The 17,923-nt window shown below is 53.5% G+C and overlaps 1 protein-coding gene across 1 annotated transcript; it reads left to right on the top strand.

The window, feature by feature from the left end:
- Window positions 1–427: 427 nt before the first annotated feature.
- On the top strand, window positions 428–17,509 carry CACNB1 (calcium voltage-gated channel auxiliary subunit beta 1). The gene is made up of 14 exons (XM_052658383.1): window positions 428–689; window positions 3,131–3,217; window positions 6,217–6,336; window positions 7,289–7,411; window positions 7,977–8,113; window positions 8,346–8,422; window positions 8,833–8,987; window positions 10,086–10,166; window positions 10,610–10,668; window positions 10,853–10,962; window positions 11,109–11,260; window positions 14,399–14,494; window positions 14,900–15,085; window positions 17,045–17,509. Exons 1-14 carry the CDS (start codon window positions 606–608, stop codon window positions 17,507–17,509), a joined length of 1,932 nt encoding a protein of 643 aa, XP_052514343.1. The 5' UTR covers window positions 428–605.
- Window positions 17,510–17,923: the final 414 nt, after the last annotated feature.

Here is a 17,923-nt window from a genome sequence, read left to right as displayed (position 1 = left end):
CAGGATCACCAGGGCTGGGAAGTTCCGGTGGCCCAGCCTGGAATGGAATGGGGAGACCAGCTAGGAAGAGCGGTTTGGGACGGAAGCGGGGGGCGGTGCCAGCCATGCTAATCCGCGCTTCGGTTCCATCCGCGCTTGGCATCCGCTGGTAAACCGCACCCCCTCACCCCCCACACTCAGCCCCTTGGCAAGGTTTCTAATGTCCCCCAGAGTGGCCACCCTCACCCTAGGCCAGTCGGAGACCTGAGCTCGCCAGGAGAAGCGTGCGTCCCAGCAGCCTCCCTCCCATTGTCTGTGCAGAGCAAGCGGAGGGGCTGCGAGGGGCGGGGCCGCGACTGGCGGAGGGAGGGAGGGAGGGAGGGAGGGAGGGACGGGTGGGAGCGGAGGGGGCGGGGGGAGATGCTGAGCCTTCAGGGGCGGAGGAGGCGGCGGCAGCAGAGGAGAGAGCGGGAGGAGGGAGGGAACGCAGGAAGAGGGCAACCGAAGGCCGGGCCAGGTGGCTGGACCGGGTGCTGGCTACGCTGCTCTCGGTTCCGACGGCCTCTCTCATGCGTTGAGGGCGCCCGGCTGGGCCGGGCCGGCGGCCGGAGGGAAGGCTCCTCTCCATGGTCCAGAAGACCAGCATGTCCCGGGGCCCTTACCCATCCTCCCAGGAGATCCCCATGGAGGTCTTCGACCCCAGCCCACAGGTGAGGTGTGATGGCCGGGATCGAGGGAAGGGGGCCGCTCCCGTAGACCTTGTGGGGTCGGATCGAGGGGGGACCGGGGAGAAAGGGGTTATATGCCCGGCGTGGAGGGGAAAAGGCTCTGCGCCCCCCATCCCTGCCAGTGAATGATTGATGGGCGCTTGGCTGGGAGTTATGCTGCGGTTTTGCAGAGCGGGGAGGGGGCGGTCGGGCCGCCTGTCACCCTCGCCTCCTCCTCTCCCCCGCGTCAGGGGCTTTGCTCCTTGGGTACCGGCTCCAGTGGGTTAAGAGTGTGCGTGCTGGCGGCGGGATCCGGGGGTTGAGGGAGGCTATAGAGGGAGCTCAGGCAAAGGGGGCGACGCAGAGCACGCTCAGGGGCTCCGGGCGGGTGTGGGTGGAGTTGGGGTGGCACTGGGAGATGGCCGAGGCGGTGGTCAGAGGGCGGTGCCAGCAGGCCTTCAGAGCTGCGGACATTGGCCCTCGAGGGTGGGGAAGGGACCAGCACCGAGCTAGGCCCCCGTCCCAGCCACTTCAATTCCACCTCTATGTCAGACCACCTCCCCTCCCCCGACACCCGTGTTAGCCCTTCTCGACCCATCCCCCTAGCCCCAGAAAACGCCTCCAAAGTTTGGAAAGTTGGACGGATGCCAACTCACTGTCCTGGAGGAGAAGAAACTGTGTTACCTGGGGAAGGGGGGGGGGGTCTGCCTCCCCACCCCCACTCACACTTTTCGTGTACCCGCTGGTTACCCCCAAGAAGGGATATTCTTGAGGTGGAGGGTGCCGGTGGAGTGATCAGCAGAGTCTGGGGTGGTCGTGCCCAAGAATTTCTCTGGGACATGTCCTTTTCCATTCTGGCAACACCACAAGGGCTAGGACAGCATTAACTCTTTTCTTGCTGTGGCCAGCCTGGAGCAACTGTAACCACCATGATAGTATGGCTGATGGGCACGTGGGGCGGGGGGGTGTCAGATCAGACCTAAAAATACTTCCCTTCTCCACCCCAGGCCCCTTGGAGCCTGGGAGGCAGCTGACTGGGGCCTTCCTTTCAGCTGTCCCTTGTCCCTCTGGGTGCCACTCCCTTTTCCTAGCCTGGGATAGTGGTGATGTTGTGAAAGAGAGCCTTGTGCTCACTGGGGGAATCCTCTTAAATTCATAGGGATCCTCAGTACTAGAGGTTGGATATATGTCTGGTTTGAGAGAAGGTGAGGGAGGGAGGATTCTTGAAGGGTTCCCAGGTGTCTCGCCCATCTATCCATCCATCTCCTTGTACTCAAGCCCAAGGAACCAGAGCCTCTAGTCTGATTATGGCTTATCTAGCTTCTTTGGCAAAGAAACTCTAGGATGGAGGTTGTGGACAGTGGCTTGGAGGGCCTAGACCCTCAATCATCCCCTCTCACTCTAGATTGCCTGGGGGCCGATGTGTATATGTGAGTTGGGTAGGGCAAAGAAGCAGCCCCCTTCCCAGGAGGTCTGGAAATACTTGAATGGGTGGCTACTTGAGAGGTCAGGCAGTGTCCACGCCACCCAAGCTAGGAGCCTAGCCAGCGAGACTGAGCCCAGCTTCCCGGAGGCCCTTCAGGGGCTGTGTCCTCGGTTTTTCTTGGGGGAGGGCCAAGGGGCATTTAGATTTATGCAGCCTGGTGGGCATCAAGGGACAGGACGTGGGCAGTGGCAGCTGAGGGCTAGAGGGCTTGATGTCTCTTGCCCCCTTGGGAAGAGGTATGATCACTGTGATTGTGAAAAGGGGGCTGAAAAAGAGTCCTACCAGGATGAGGGGTGTGCTAAATCTTCCCCCATGGGTCAAGGTTGGGGTTAGATATTTACTTTCCAAATACAGTTTCATGTCCCCTCCCCTCCTCCCTAGAAATCTAATCGTTTTAGGTCTCTAAGACCAGAGAGCTGCAACTCCTCTCCCCACTCTGCAAAAAACAAGGCAAGAGTTGGGCTCAGGAAAGCCAAGCTGGGCCTGGGTTGGCGATTCCTCTTCTCTCTGGGGGCTATAGGCACATTCAGCCCCGGTCTGCTCCAGCTGAAGTGGAGAGGGAAGGGCACTTTCCCGGGGGCTCTCTCCACACCCCCAGCACTGCAGGCAGTCTCTCCCTTCCCCCCAGGCCTCTGCAGCCTGCCCAGCATCTTAATTAGCTTTGCTGCCTAATGAGCTTCCAGCTTCTCAGCACCTCCCCCTTCCCAACCTCTGACTTGGTTTGGGGGTTTCTGTGTGTGCTTCCTAGGGCTCTCTTGCTCTGTCCCCCACCCCATGGCTGTGGTCTGGGTCCTCCTTCTCCCTCGGGCTGTACCATCTCAGGAAGAAGATGGAGGGGCAGGCTCTTGAGACCAGGGAATGATATTGCCAAGGCTTGGCAGTAGTTCTGGACTTGATGGGATGAGGGCTGGGCAGGGGTCTTTGAGATTCTACTCTTGTCCCTTCCTGGCTTCTCCAGGGCAAATACAGCAAGAGGAAAGGGCGGTTCAAAAGGTCAGATGGGAGCACATCCTCGGATACAACATCCAACAGCTTTGTCCGCCAGGTAATGGGGAGGCTGGGTTGAGAGGAGGGAGGTGGCTGGTTGGTGGAGACCAGGATTGGTGAGCTGGGTCTGAGGCTTTCTCCAGGCACCCTCCCCCACGTCATTTGTTACCTGCCTAGAACCACCCATCACCCTTACACCCCATGACCTCTGCATATACTGTCAGCTGTACCCACTCCCTCAGCCCCCGCCCAGCCCCTCCCCCAGCACCAGGCACCAGCCCCTGCTGCCTGCCTGCGTCATCTCATTCAGGGACAGCCTGGCCTGCCTCCTTCTAGCTTGCTTCAGGCTGTCACCCACTCCCCCTGCCGGCTGTCTTCTTCCATGTCCTCCCCCAGAATCTGTGACAGCATGGGGTAGAGGGAGGTCCTACGAAATGAGGAGCCAGGACATTTGGGTCCCTGGAGCCCTGATTAGGTATGGATCGGGGGAAACGCCCTCCTCACATCCAGTTGTGACTGTTCTTTAATATGCAGAGAGAACATGTGTTGAGGGGGGTGGCGGAGAGGCAGCAGGAAGTTGATTTTAGAGAGGACTTCAACCCAGCACCCCTGAATGAAAGGGCAGGGGGTATAACTGAATGGCCCTCTGGGGTCTTCTGTTCTCAGTCAGGAAGTTGCCATTCTCATCTCTGTTCTAACTCTCAACCCCAGGCCATCTCAGGCTCAGGGAGAAGCAGTGAGAGAGCCATGTGGTTGCTATGACTACAGAGCATCTCAACAAAGCCTGGTACCCAAAAAAGGCGAGAGGGGCTTAGGATCAGACAAGGAAGGAGTACATCGAAGAAAAAACGGGCAGGCACATGCGGACAGAGGACAGTAGGAAAGTCAGCCACCCCCAGGCCAAGAGAGAGAGAGGGGGATGCCAGGCAGATCCACTACTGACTGGAGTGAGGCCCTTCTTTTTGATTCTTATGTCTCCACAACACTTGGCACTTGAAAGCCCAGGCCTGACTTGAGAGGGTCAGGAAAGGGACCTTTCTTCCCAGGATTCCTAAATACACATACAAGTGGGAAGTCTTTTCTTTGCTCTTTCCCTCATCCCTTGTGTGTGTTGTAGGACTGGGGCAGGACCAGGGCCAGGGCTAGGAAAAATGACACTGTGCTCAGTGGAGCCCCTCTTGACAGAAAAGGGCCTCATTCCTTCAGGGTCTGCCAACCTAGGGGATCAGACCCCAGTTTCCAATCCTTTCTCCTCTCAGCTCCCCAGTTCTGACCCCCAGTAGGTGGCAGGGAGTGGGGGGGCAGGCCTTGCCACATCTCTGAGCTAAATATACCCTAGCAGTTTGCACATGTAGCAACTCTGCTTGTAACCTGAGCCCCCTGGGGGAACGGGCAGTTTGGGCCACCCCCTAGGCCAGCAGGGCCAGGCTCCGAGGGCGCCGGGATGGAGGCGCCCAACCAGACCCTCGTAGTGGTGAGCAGGGGATGGAGTGAAGGCGGGGGTGGGGGCGGGAGCAGCCCCTCAGGAAAGCTGGTGGGAGGCCTTCACTCCAGCCTGTTTCCTTGCCTTCTCACTATTGCCTTGTCTCCCGCCATTTCTGGTATGCACGCATTTGTGTGTGTGTGTGTGTGTGTGTGTGTGTGTGTGTGTGTGTGTGTGTGTGTGTGTGTTGGGGTCAATAAGTGCCTGTCCCTCTCCATCTCTGGGTCTGTTCCTCTGGCTCTCCTGGTGGCTGTCTTCCTGACTGTGAGTGCTCAGGAGGGATAAAGAGTAGTTGATTCACTGGTTTTCACTCTTTCCTTTGTATCACTTTTCCAGCTTCTATGAAAACCCCACCTCACCCCCCAGTTTTCCTCTCAGAGTCTCCCATTTTCCTGATTTGGCTGGGAAATGGATGGGCCACTGCACTGGCTGATGACGAGGGTGCTCTGGGGAGATGGGACCTGGTCTTCTTTCTTTCCAAGGTCCCCTCCCTACCAGGCTAATGGGCATTCCTGGCCAAGTGACCCTTTCCTGTCTTCAGAAGAAAAGCCTCCCACCCCTGCAGTCTTACCCTTTCATCACATCCCCTCCGGCCCTTTGTAGCAATAAATCCGCACCTTCTGGCTCCCGTCCTCACGTGCCCTTGGGGACACAGACACTGAGGGTGCCCCCCTGCCTCTGCCCTGTGTGCACACACAGGGACCTGTATGCATTCAGTCATGCACCAGGACATACTACAGACCACACGCTCCCAAGCAGACTTGAAGTTGCACGTACAAGTATACCCATGAATGAACATGTTCATTCACCTCCTGGGCTATGTGTGCCTTACACATGTGTCTGCATTGCTGAGGGAGTTCCTTGTGCCCTGGGATGGTCCGTGTGGTCAAGGCCAGCTTCCTGGCACACCCAGAATTCTGAACCTGCCTCAATGCTGGCAGTTGGCCGCCCTAATGCAAGGGAAAAGCCTGCTCGTATTCTTCTCTTGATGTGTTTCTCCTGTCTGCTCCACCCCAGGAACCTTGGGTTCCTTTTTATATCTTATAAGAGCCTAAGGGTTGGGGCTTTCCACCTTCTGGCAGGGGAGGTAGGATTCTATCTTCCCTCACCCTTGAGCAGAAGGTAGCAAATTTTTGTGTGGCCCTAGCACATGGAGCAGGCTGCTCATGGCCACCAGTGCAGAGGGCTCAGACCTAAGCTGGTGGCTGTGGCCCCTGGAAGGACTCACTGGGCCTGTGCTGAGTCTGTCTCAGCGGGTTCTGGGAGCAGGGGAGGGAAGGAGGAGCAGGGAATGGAGACTGACCATTGGCACTCCGCCTCTGCACTGCACCCTATCAGGTTCCCACCCCTCCCTGGGCCCCAAGCAGCTGTCCTTGGACCTGCCATAATTCCCTGCTTGTTGCTATCACCCTTTCTAGGGCCACACTCTTCCCAGGGGCCTGCAGACCTCATTCTCAGGCTCTTCCTGTCTAATACCATCTTCTCCTAGCCCTTGTGGTCTCACGCTGGTGCCTTCTGCGGCCCAGGAGCTGGGGAGGTGGTGTTGGCCCTGAGCTGGCCCTGTCTATTTTCAGGGCTCAGCAGAGTCCTACACCAGCCGTCCGTCGGACTCTGACGTGTCTCTGGAGGAGGACCGGGAAGCCTTAAGGAAGGAGGCAGAGCGTCAGGCGTTAGCCCAGCTAGAGAAAGCCAAGGTGAGAAAGTTGGGAGGGGCTGTGCTGGGATTGTTTCCCTTACCTCGTGCCTTAGAGACAGCCTGGACAGACCCGAGTCAAGTCTTGGCCCAGCCAGCCACTTCCGGCAGACGTACGCGTCCCATGTGCCTCTGTCTTTCAACTGTAAAAATGTAAGCTATAATACCTGCCTCCTTATAAAGTGTAGTAAGTGCCTAAAACTCTTTGCACACATAACAGGAGCTAAACATTTTCACTCTTTCTGCGTTGACTCTTACTAGCTGTGAGATCTTAGGCAATTCACTTAACCTTTCTGAATTTTAGTTTTCCCATTCATTCAAGTGAATATGATAATAGCACTTTGTAGGATTTTTGTAATGTATAAATAAGATAATGGATGTGAAACATATAACACAGTACCTGGCACACTAAACAGTAGCTGCTATCATTATGACTACTACTATTATTATTACTATGACTATTCCTTCTTGGTATCATTATGGGGTCCCCCACCACCTATACTTATTCCCTGATGCCCCCTCCATCCTGAGAGGACCGAGTTCTGTTTTTTGCTTTTTTTTTTTTTACTGTGAAATTTAATATACACATAAAAAACTGCATAAGCCATTCAGTGTATACTTTTGTTGTTTTAATAAAAATTTTTTTGATGTATAGTTGATTTACCGTCTTGTATGAGTTTCAGGTGTGTACAGCAACGTGATTCAGTTATACATGTATATATATTCTTTTTCAGATTATTTTTCATTATTGGTTATTACAAGATTTTGAATATAGTTCACTCTGCTGTACAGTAGGACTGTGTTTACTTTGTGTATAGTGGTGTGTATAATGTGTATCTTAGTGAAGAATTTACAAAACAAACCTCTCCATAATCACCACCTGAGTCAGGAAGTTGTACATCCCATTGTGATTTAACTCTCTGGTTGTCATCCACCCTGGGTGCCTCCTCTAGACCAAGCCAGTGGCATTTGCTGTGCGGACAAATGTCGGCTACAACCCATCTCCAGGGGATGAGGTGCCTGTGCAGGGAGTGGCCATCACCTTCGAGCCTAAGGACTTCCTGCACATCAAAGAGGTGGGGAGAGACCGCTTGGCATCTGGAGGGAGGGCAGTATAGTGTGTGCCAGGAGAGGGGCAGTCAGAGCTCTAGTGGAAAAAGACTTCTGAACCAAGCAGAGCTGAACTAAATCTGCTCTGTGATCTTAGACAAATCTTTCCACTTCTCTGAGCTTCAGATTTGTCATTGGCAACGTGCAATGGTAATACCTAGGTTGCAGGGTTGTTGGGAGGGTTTGTGAAGAGGACTGTTGGTGGAGTGGCAGTGTGCCAGGCACACAGAGGTGTCAGCATTTACTTCTCTACCCACCTTTCCAGGGTCGAGCTGACACATGGCGGGAGGAAGGACTCTCAGAACAGGGATGTGCTTGGGGTGGGGTGGTCCAGGGCACAAGAGGATGCTGGTCCTAGAGAGCCCTGAGAATTGGGAGCTGTATTCAGAGGCTGGTGCTGGGGCTCTTTGAGGGTACCATCCCCTGGGCAGAGAAGGCAAGATTGGGGGTGGTATCCCCTGGAGCTGGCTGCTGGCTTGTACCTCTAATCTCCTTCTTGGTCTCCCCCACCCCACCTGCCGTTGTTTGCAGAAATACAATAATGACTGGTGGATCGGGCGACTGGTGAAGGAGGGCTGTGAGGTTGGCTTCATCCCCAGCCCTGTCAAACTGGACAGCCTGCGCCTGCTGCAGGAACAGAAGCTGCGCCAGAACCGCCTCAGCTCCAGGTGTCTGGCTGGGGGCGGGGCACTCCCACCCCCTGGAGAGGCCGGCCAGCCAGGAGGAGGCCCCAAGGGTTGACCTCATATTCTGAGGACACAGAGTTGCCCGAGGCCTCGCCCGTGGGGCTGGCAAATGAGGGCCATGGGGCGGGGAGGGGCAGCCTGTGAGGGAACAAGATCCCCCGCCCTCACACCCACCTCTTTGCTCACGGCTCCATTTGCCTCTCTGCCCACACAGCAAATCAGGTGACAACTCCAGCTCCAGCCTGGGAGACGTGGTGACTGGCACCCGCCGCCCCACGCCCCCTGCCAGTGGTAAGAGCTGCTGCCACCCCAGGGGGTGGGGTGGAGCTCCTGGGTGGGGTGGTCTCCCCATTGCCTGTCCCTTCCTTTCCCTGCAGTAAGGGGTATCCCAATCCTGAGTCCTCCAAACACATCCAGTGGTACCCTCTCCATGAAGAGCAGGGCACCCCCCCAAGCTGGGCTGGTCAGTCAGCACCCATTCTCTCATGTCTGTCCTCTCCCATTTCTTCGGTAGCTCCATCTCTCCTCCTGACTCCCCCACCCCCTGCCCCCCATTCATTTCTCCCAGCCCTGTTCCATTCACCTCTTCTTCTTTCTTTTTTCCCCATCCCATCCCTGCGTTCTGTGCTTGTGTCTCCATGTCCATCTCACTCCTCCCCACCTCGCCTCCTCCCTCCCTCAATCCTGACTCTCCGGTCCAGGTAATGAAATGACTAACTTAGCCTTTGAACTAGACCCCCTAGAGTTAGAGGATGAGGAGGCAGAGCTCGGGGAGCAGAGCGGCTCTGCTAAGACTAGTGTTAGCAGTGTCACTACCCCGCCGCCCCACGGCAAGCGCGTCCCCTTCTTCAAGAAGGTAATTCTTGCTGGGTTCTTGTGAGTGGGGAGGTCAGGGCCCAGCTCTTTGGTGGGTGGAGGGGGGCTGGAATGGATTCAGATGGTGTATTGGCCTGATTCTGTGGGGATCAGGCCTTCCTGCCGAGGAGGAGGGAAGGGTAGAGTGGCACCAAGAATGGGCACGGCTGTCTCCATACACAACCCCACCCTGGCCGTCTTCCCCGAAAGGGATGGTTCTTGCCATGAAAGCAGCCCTTCCAGCCCCTGCCCCCCAACTGAAAGCAGATCTGGTTGTTAATGAAACCTGATGTTTCCCCCTCACTACCAGTGGCATGTTCCATATTTGCCCTCGCCCCCACACATGAAGGGGAAAGTGGAATGGTGACTCTTGTTTGCCCTTTTCAGATCCCATAGGGTGCCCAGGGATCTCCTGGCTGCAGAGCAGGACAGTTAAGGGAACCCTTACAATGGGCAGGTTGGCCTGCACTGGGGCCAGGAGATGGGCACCAAATTAGGGGCTATCACTCTTTCCAGCTTTTTTCCAAGACCCAGAAATGGGGTAGAGGATGTCTGAATATTCCAAAGTTCACTGGACTGGCTGTCAGTCCCACTTCTGGCCCTGATTCAGGGCCATCTCTGGCTGCCCCTTGGCATGGGGTCCCATCCCCTCTCTGGCTCTGTCTGTCACTAACACGCATGCCCTGTTATCTCTCCTCGTCCGCCCGCTCTCCCTCCCTCTCTTGTCCTGGCTCCTCCCTTGCCCTCTGCCCCTGCCTGGGTACCCACCCCTTTCTCCTCCCCCTCCCCCATCTTGGCAATCTCTGGACCCAGCCAAACAGAAGCAGAAGTCGGTGAGTAGCACAGCTTTCTATGTTTCCCTCCCTACCCTCTGGGATGAGCTAGGGGGACCTTCTAACACCCATTCCCATATCTGCCCCCATTTTCTCCCCACCATTCCTGGTTCTCCCTAGCCACACCTCCCCACCCCCACCCTGATCCCCTATATCTGGGCTTTGGGACCAGGGGGAGGAAAGGATGCATGGGGGAGCCTGGAGGCGGGGGGAGAGGGGCTAATGCCATCTCCACTCTGGGGTTTCCCCTCCCTGCTTCCCCCCAGACAGAACACGTGCCCCCTTATGATGTGGTACCTTCCATGAGGCCCATTATCCTGGTGGGACCGTCGCTCAAGGGCTATGAGGTAGGAGCCCCTAGAGGGGCATAGGGACCAGCGGGGCCCAGACTGCCAGAAAGACTCTGTAAGGTCTTGAGACTCCAGAGACATCCCCCAGCAGGGTCTTCCCAGGATTTCCTCCCCAGAGGACTACAGACCTTCAGAGACCACCCCCTTCCCCAGGGGGACCCAAACCCATGGGGAGACCCACTCAGAAGGGTCTAGTCTTCTCAAAAATACCCAGAAAAGTCCTCCTAGAGGTTCTACCTGAAAGGATCTCTGAATCAGAGACCCCAGTAGAGGCCCCTCAAACTCAGATCACTTCCTCCCCCGAACAGGGACTCATTCATCTCGGGGATTAAAGAAGAAAATGGAATGTCAGGGGGCAAATACCTAGCAGTCTACCCTTCTTGAGAGCTTTAAACACCTAACTTCTCCTCCTCCTACTCCACCCCCTGCCCCAACCTCAGGTTACAGATATGATGCAGAAAGCTTTATTTGACTTCTTGAAGCATCGGTTTGATGGCAGGTAAGCCCTTCGGAGCTGGCTCTCCATGCCCAGCATGGTTCTCTGCTGCTGGGGTTGGGCAGGATGGCTTGAATGACAATCCTGGAACTCTTGGACTGAGGGCTACGAGGTTGGCCTGGAGCCTGGGGAGGAGGCAGGACATTTTAGCCCACCCTGACCCCTGACTCTTTACTCTGCCCCTCAGGATCTCCATTACTCGTGTGACAGCGGACATTTCCCTGGCTAAGCGATCAGTCCTTAACAACCCCAGCAAACACATCATCATTGAGCGTTCCAACACACGCTCCAGCCTGGGTGAGCCCATCCCTTGACTCCACCCCCACCCTGCTCTGGGGCCAGATGTGGGAGTGAGGGGGCATCTCTAGAAACGCTCTATCTGCCCACTGCCTCCTGGGAGACTCCCTTACATTTATCCCTTCCCCATGACTCCACTCGCCTAGCTGAGGTTCAGAGTGAGATCGAGCGGATCTTTGAGCTAGCCCGAACCCTTCAGTTGGTTGCTCTGGACGCTGACACCATCAACCATCCAGCCCAGCTCTCCAAGACCTCACTGGCCCCCATCATTGTTTACATCAAGATCACCTCTCCTAAGGTGGGTATAAGACCCTACTGGGGACAGGAGTACTCTGGGTGGGCTGCCTGTGTTTAAGCCCCAGGTACTGCTTACTAATCATGTGACTTCATCTCCTCAAGCCCAGTTGCCCTTCTCCATCAAACTCCATTGTCTGGATATTGTGAAGATTTAACCTAATGTGAATACTTAGCACTTAGCAAATGATCTGGTATAATATACCTCATCTTGTATCAGGTGTTTTAAATATTACTATTAGAGCTGTGCAGGTTAGTCCCCTGTCTCTACTTTGTTGACCTCCCATCCTTAGTCCAGAAAATAGAAAGAATTCTGTGTTCTGCCTCAGTGTCACCCAGCTACTTGGCAGTTGGAAAAAGACCTCTCCTGTCTTTTTTTTTTTCTCCTGTCTTTTTATTTCAGCCCTTTTTGCTATACTGCCCTCATTTAGACCTTGATAGAGATGAACTCGGTAGGAAGACTAATTTACTTCTTTGTCATACAGCAGCTCCATCAATTCTCCCCGCTAGACATTAGTGGTTTTGAGAAACGTGGAAGGTGAGCTAAGTTGAAGGATTTTTATAAAATGTTGCTTTATTTATTTGACTGCTCCGGATCTTAGTTGTGACATGTGGGGTCTTTAGTTGTGTCGTGTGGGATTTTTAGTTGCAGCATGCAAACTCTTAGTTGTAGCAATTGGGATCTAGTTCCCTGACCAGGGATCGAACCCAGGCCCCTTGCATTGGGAGTGCATAATCTTAGCCAGTAGATCACAGTGGAAGTCCCTAAGTGAAGGATTTTAAGTTAGAAGGTTAAACACCTGACTTCTCATGTTAACTTCTTATGAGGTTCAAATCCTAGTTCTGAGTGGCTTATTTTAATTAATTAAAGTTTGTTGTTGTTTTTTTGGTTATATTTTATTGAGCTTTGGATCTTGGGGAGATAATTTAGCTTTTGCACAATTTCTTCACCTACAAAATGGGAATTATAATCCTTCTCTTGAGGTAGTGATGTAAAGAGCCCAGAGTTCTGTCTGACTGATGAAGGCAATCAGGGGTTAACATTGCATGATAGCACCCTATGAGCTAAGCACCCAGTTTCTAATGAGTATAAAGGGGAGGATGGGATTTAAGTACTTCCTGAGGTGGTTGAAAGGATCAAATGAGATAATGGATGCAAAAGCACTTTGTGAACTAGAAAGTAAGACACACTTCCATTGCCCTCACTGAGCACTCACTCTGAGGTTAAGGGTGGGGACTCTGAAGCCCAGCTGCCTGGGTTTATGTCCCACTGCTGCCACTTACCTACTGGCTGTGCGCTCTTTGGGCAGGTCACCTGAATACTCTGTGCCTCAGTTTCCTCATTTGGAAAATAGGAATCCTTAGGTGATGTTTGTGAAGATTAAATAAACAAATTAACCATGCAAAGTGCCTGGTACCTATTAAGTGCTATATGTGTTCAATTCTTAAAGATTTTTATTTTGAAGTAATTTCAGATTTATAGGAGAGTTGCAAGAACGGTACAAAGGATCACCTTTGAATACCCTTCACTCAGACTCACTACTTTTTTAATGGCTCTTTAGAAATAAAATTCACATGCCATTCAATTCAGTCATTTAAAGCATACAATTTAATTTTTTTCAGACTCGCTAATTTTGAACATTTTGCCACATCTACTTTATCTTTAGGGCTTCCCCCATGGCCCAGCAGGTTAAGAACCTGCCTGCAGATGCAGGAAATGTAAGAGATGTGGGTTTGATCCCTGGATCAGGAAGATCCATGGAGGAGGCATGGCAACCCATGCCAGTGTTCTTGCCTGGAGAATTCCCATGGAAGACTGTAGTCCATAGGGTCACACAGAGTTGGACACGACTGAAGTGACTCAGCAGGCACACACTTTATGTATGTCTGTATTATGTATATATGTGCTTATATATATCTGTCTTTTTTCTTGAACGGTTTAAGTTGTAGCTCTTGTATTTCTTTATCCCTCAAAATTGCAACATGTATTTCTTAAGAACAAGGACATTAACTTACATGTCAAGTTCAAGAAATCTCACTAAAATACTGTCTATCTTCAGTTTTCACCAGTTGTCCCAAAAATGCCCCTTATAGCAATTTCCCCTTCAATCCAGGATCACGTGTTGCATTTAGTTGTTATATCTCTTTAGTATTTTTTTCTTCTTTACTTCTTTTCTCCTTAGTAATCTTTAAGCTAAAAACTTGCCTGAGCTTTTCTTCGATTCTCATGAGACTATCATTTTTGAAGAGTACAGATCACTTATTTTGTAGATTGTTGCTCAAGGTGGGTTTGTCTGATGTTTCCCTGTCAACAGATTGAGGTTTTGCATTTCCGGTAGGAATATTACCTGAGTGATGTGTCCTTCTGAGTGCGTTACATCAGGAAGCGTAGGATGTTGGTTTGTTGTATTGTTGGTACTGTTGACTTTGTTAAGGTTGTAGCTTTATGTTTAGCTATTATTATCATTATTATTGTTATCATTGAGAGGAGGATTATAATAGTGGCTGCCTAATGGCATTACTGTCAGGACTAAATGAAAAGAAGGGACTTTCCTGGTGGTGCAGTGGTAAAGCATCTGGCTGGCAATGTGCAAGTCATGGGTTTGTTTCCTAGGTCAGGAGGATCCCCGGAGAAGGGAATGGCAACCCACTCCAGTAGTCTTGCCTGGAAAATCCATGGACAGAGGAGCTTGGCAGGCTACAAGTCCATGGGGTTGCAGAGGAGTCGGACACGACTTATCAACTAAACAACAAAATGAAAAAAAGCACAGACCAAGGCATAGCAAGTGTCCCTTTCGAGGATGGCTGCCTGTTAACACGGAGGGGAAGTTGGTTCAGAGAATGAATGAAACCTGTAAAGAAGGTTACAGGAGTTGGGAAGAAGAATCACTTTCCTTCATACAACCACTGTTGGAATGTCCCAGGAGAGGCTGGCATGAGACCCAGGAGAGAGCCTGAGCTTTGTGTAGGATGGACACAGGGCTGGTGAGGTCATTTCTGAAAAGGCATCCAGGGCTGAGCGTCATGGAATGTTCCCCCGGCCCTGATACTGTCTCTCCATGTTGGCTCCAACCAGGACCTGCCTCTCCAGGTTGGTGCATTGCAGGGTCCTTCTAGCTCTTCTTTTCCCCTTACCAAACAGGTTCTTCAGAGGCTCATCAAGTCTCGAGGGAAGTCTCAGTCCAAACACCTCAACGTCCAAATAGCGGCCTCAGAGAAACTGGCGCAGTGTCCCCCTGTGAGTGCTCAAAGGGAAGGGAGGGCGTTTGGGTTCTCCTGGTTTCCTGCTGAGAGAGTGACCAGGAGCATCTGGGTCTGGTCCAGAGGTGCAGATGGATTTTCTGGGAAAAGAGGGCTGTGTTCAAGTCCCAGAAGCACCACGTCTCTATGGAGAGTTAAGCCCCTCTCCACGCCTTGGCTACCTTATATATAGAATGAGGGAGCTGTAATATATAGGTGCTAAGACCTCCGTATATGTATTTAATTTACATATCTGAGAGCCCTCCTCTTCCTGAACATCCAGAGGTTTCTTTTTAACTTTGTCCTTCAACCCCTTGACTCCACCCACTGCCCCCAGGCCACACCCTCAGCCCTTGGTCATGCCCAGCTCACCTTAGCCCTGCCCTTAACCCCGCCTCCACAGGAGATGTTTGACATCATCCTGGATGAGAACCAATTGGAGGACGCCTGCGAGCACTTGGCAGAGTACTTGGAAGCCTATTGGAAGGCTACACACCCGCCCAGCAGCACTCCGCCCAATCCGCTGCTGAACCGCACCATGGCTACTGCAGCCCTGGCTGCCAGCCCTGCCCCTGTCTCCAACCTCCAGGTACAAGTGCTCACCTCACTCAGGAGAAATCTCAGCTTCTGGGGCGGGCTAGAGGCCTCGCAGCGAGCCAGGGCGGTGCCCCAGCAGCAGGAGCACACCGTGTAGGTGCCCCGCCCGTCTCCCCTCCCGCCCAGGGCTCGGAACTGAGTGCAGGGAACTTGGGGAAGGAAGGGAAAAGTTTTATTTTGTAAAAAATGTGGTGAGTGGCAGCTTCTGGTGTCTGTGGTTTTTGATGGGTTTGGGGCTAGCTGGTGGGGCCTAGCTGGGCATTGTCCCATAAGACTATATCTGCTGCCGTGGGGGCTTCTGCTTTGGGGGCCTTGTAAGATAAGAGACTAGGAAGAAACAGAGGAAAACCAATGTATGTTTGCTGGACTCTGCACCCATTTTAGACTCAACAGAGGTCACAGCATTTTAGACGCAACAGACCAATGGCCCTCAGACCCAGGGAGTCCCACAGAGCAGGGCCATTAAAACCAGACAGACTGCCCCCTACTCCAGAGCCCTAATCTCCAGGGGTTCTCAGAAGAGACCCAAAATGAAGCATGTTCTATGAGTTGACATAGAACCTTCCACCCTTCTTCCAGTTAAACAGATTCCAGGGAAGATCCTCCTGTGGGTGCCCCACCCTACCTTGATCTCCCATGGGAGCCACGGCCTATCTCTGAGGTCAAACCATTAAGTATTGAGTTCTAGATTAGAGCCAGAAGAAACCCAGGAAATCATTCTAGACCACTGCTTTGCAAATTTATTTTCAGCACCAGCACCCATTTGTTCACTGAATGTTATGGGAAGTTCAGTGTGTAAATGAGGCAGCCTTGCTCTGCTTGGAGAGGGCTAGTGGCTTGGCCTCCACTTTACCTCCACGGGGACCCCTGAAGCACTCTATGTCCTGTCCATCCACCCCAGAACTCCAGGGAATGAAAATTGCTGCTCTAGCCTAATCCCCATCACAGCACCACAGAGAAACTGGGCCACTGAGATGGGAGTCACTGCTCAGGGTCACACAGCTTGAAGTGGCAGGGGATGCACTAGAACCCAGGCCTCCTGGCACCCCACCCAGTAGCCTCCATGGCCATCTTCATGTGACATTGGTGCTGAGGACACTGAGCCATCTCATCGTTGCCAGTGGGAAATACAGACCCATCAGCCTCCCGCAGTATTCTTGCCTAGAGAATCCCATGGAGAGAGGAGCCTGGTGGGCTCCTGTCCATAGTGTTGCAGAGAGCTGACACAACTGAAACGACTTAGCATGCATGCATGCATGCATTGGAGAAGGAAATGGCACCCCTCTCCAGTATTCTTGCCTGGAGTATCCCAGGGACAGAGGAGCCGGTGGGCTGCCGTCTATGGGGTCGCACAGAGTCGGACACGACTGAAGCGACTTAGCAGCAGCAGCCTTCCCCAGCCTGAAGCTTTGAGTCTGTTGAGGGCAGGGGAGGAATCCTATGAACCTTGGAGACTGTCACCTGACTCAGAGTGGAGTAGGGGGAAGTGTGGAGTTCTGGACGCCTACGATTAGGGTCCCATTGGGCTGAAGGAGCTGGATGAAATTCTCTCTAGTATATTTGGGGCAACGACTAACCCAACCAACCACTAACAAGTGGCAATACTAATGAGCTGTTAATGATGATTTAGCCCAAGACAGTGTTAATGAGTGCCTTGAGGAAGTGACGGCCAATTGTTCATGGGCTCTCTACCATGGTTACCAGCAGTCAGGCCTTCTCACACCTAAGAAGGTCGGGCGCCCCCTCTCCTAATGGAAGAACAAGTGCCTTGAGTTCTGTCCTCTGGCTGGGCTCCAGAGCCGGTTGCCCAGCTGCCCAAAGCCTAGGGCCAGCACCCTCCTCCTTCAGCCAGGCTGGGCGTCCTGGTGCCCTCACTAACCTGCCTTGCTTTGTTGTGTTTCTCTCACTCCTGCCTGATCTGCATGGTGTGTACCGTCTGTCTGCTAACCAGGGACCCTACCTTGCTTCCGGGGACCAGTCGCTGGAACGGGCCACGGGGGAGCACGCCAGTGTGCACGAGTACCCGGGAGAGCTGGGCCAGCCCCCAGGCCTTTACCCCAGCAGCCACCCGCCAGGCCGGGCGGGCACCCTGCGGGCACTGTCCCGCCAAGACACGTTTGATGCCGACACCCCTGGCAACCGAAACTCTGCCTACACGGAGCTGGGAGACTCGTGTGTGGACATGGAGACTGACCCCTCCGAGGGGCCAGGGCTTGGAGACCCTGCAGGGGGCAGCACCCCACCAGCTCGACAGGGATCCTGGGAGGATGAGGAAGAAGACTATGAAGAAGAGCTGACCGACAACCGGAACCGCGGCCGGAATAAGGCCCGCTACTGCGCGGAGGGCGGGGGCCCAGTTCTGGGGCGCAACAAGAACGAGCTGGAGGGTTGGGGGCGGGGTGTCTACATCCGCTGAGGGGCAGGGGCTACACAGTGGGAGGAAGGGCTCTTGAGCCCAAGGGAGGGGAGGGACCCGGGGGCTCACCACGGAGGTGTATCTTGCCTCCAGGGGGCGCTGTCTCCCTCCTTTCAGATGCCTTTGCTCAGATTGGGGTTTCTTTGGTGGTAACCTTCCACCCAGCTCCTGGGAGTCCCTTAAGCCTCAGCGGCAGGTTTTTACCTACCTGCTGTGGATGTATGGAGGATGCCCACCTTTCTGCAGTATCCCCTTCTCCACCTCAGGGGGCTCTCTCCCTTCACCCAGAGAAAAGGTGCACTTCCTTAACTCCTTCTACTCCGGGCTCTAAAATGGTGTGGCCCTTTCTTTTCCACCCTGGAGTATTTGGGAATGAGGGGGGGGGGAGGGCTTTTCCTGGAGAGAGACCACAGA

Source organism: Budorcas taxicolor, chromosome 19, assembly GCF_023091745.1.
Source record: "Budorcas taxicolor isolate Tak-1 chromosome 19, Takin1.1, whole genome shotgun sequence".
Classification (NCBI taxonomy): domain Eukaryota; kingdom Metazoa; phylum Chordata; class Mammalia; order Artiodactyla; family Bovidae; genus Budorcas; species Budorcas taxicolor.
Note: the sequence above shows the minus strand (reverse complement) of the source record. Positions and strands in the feature narration are given on the sequence as shown.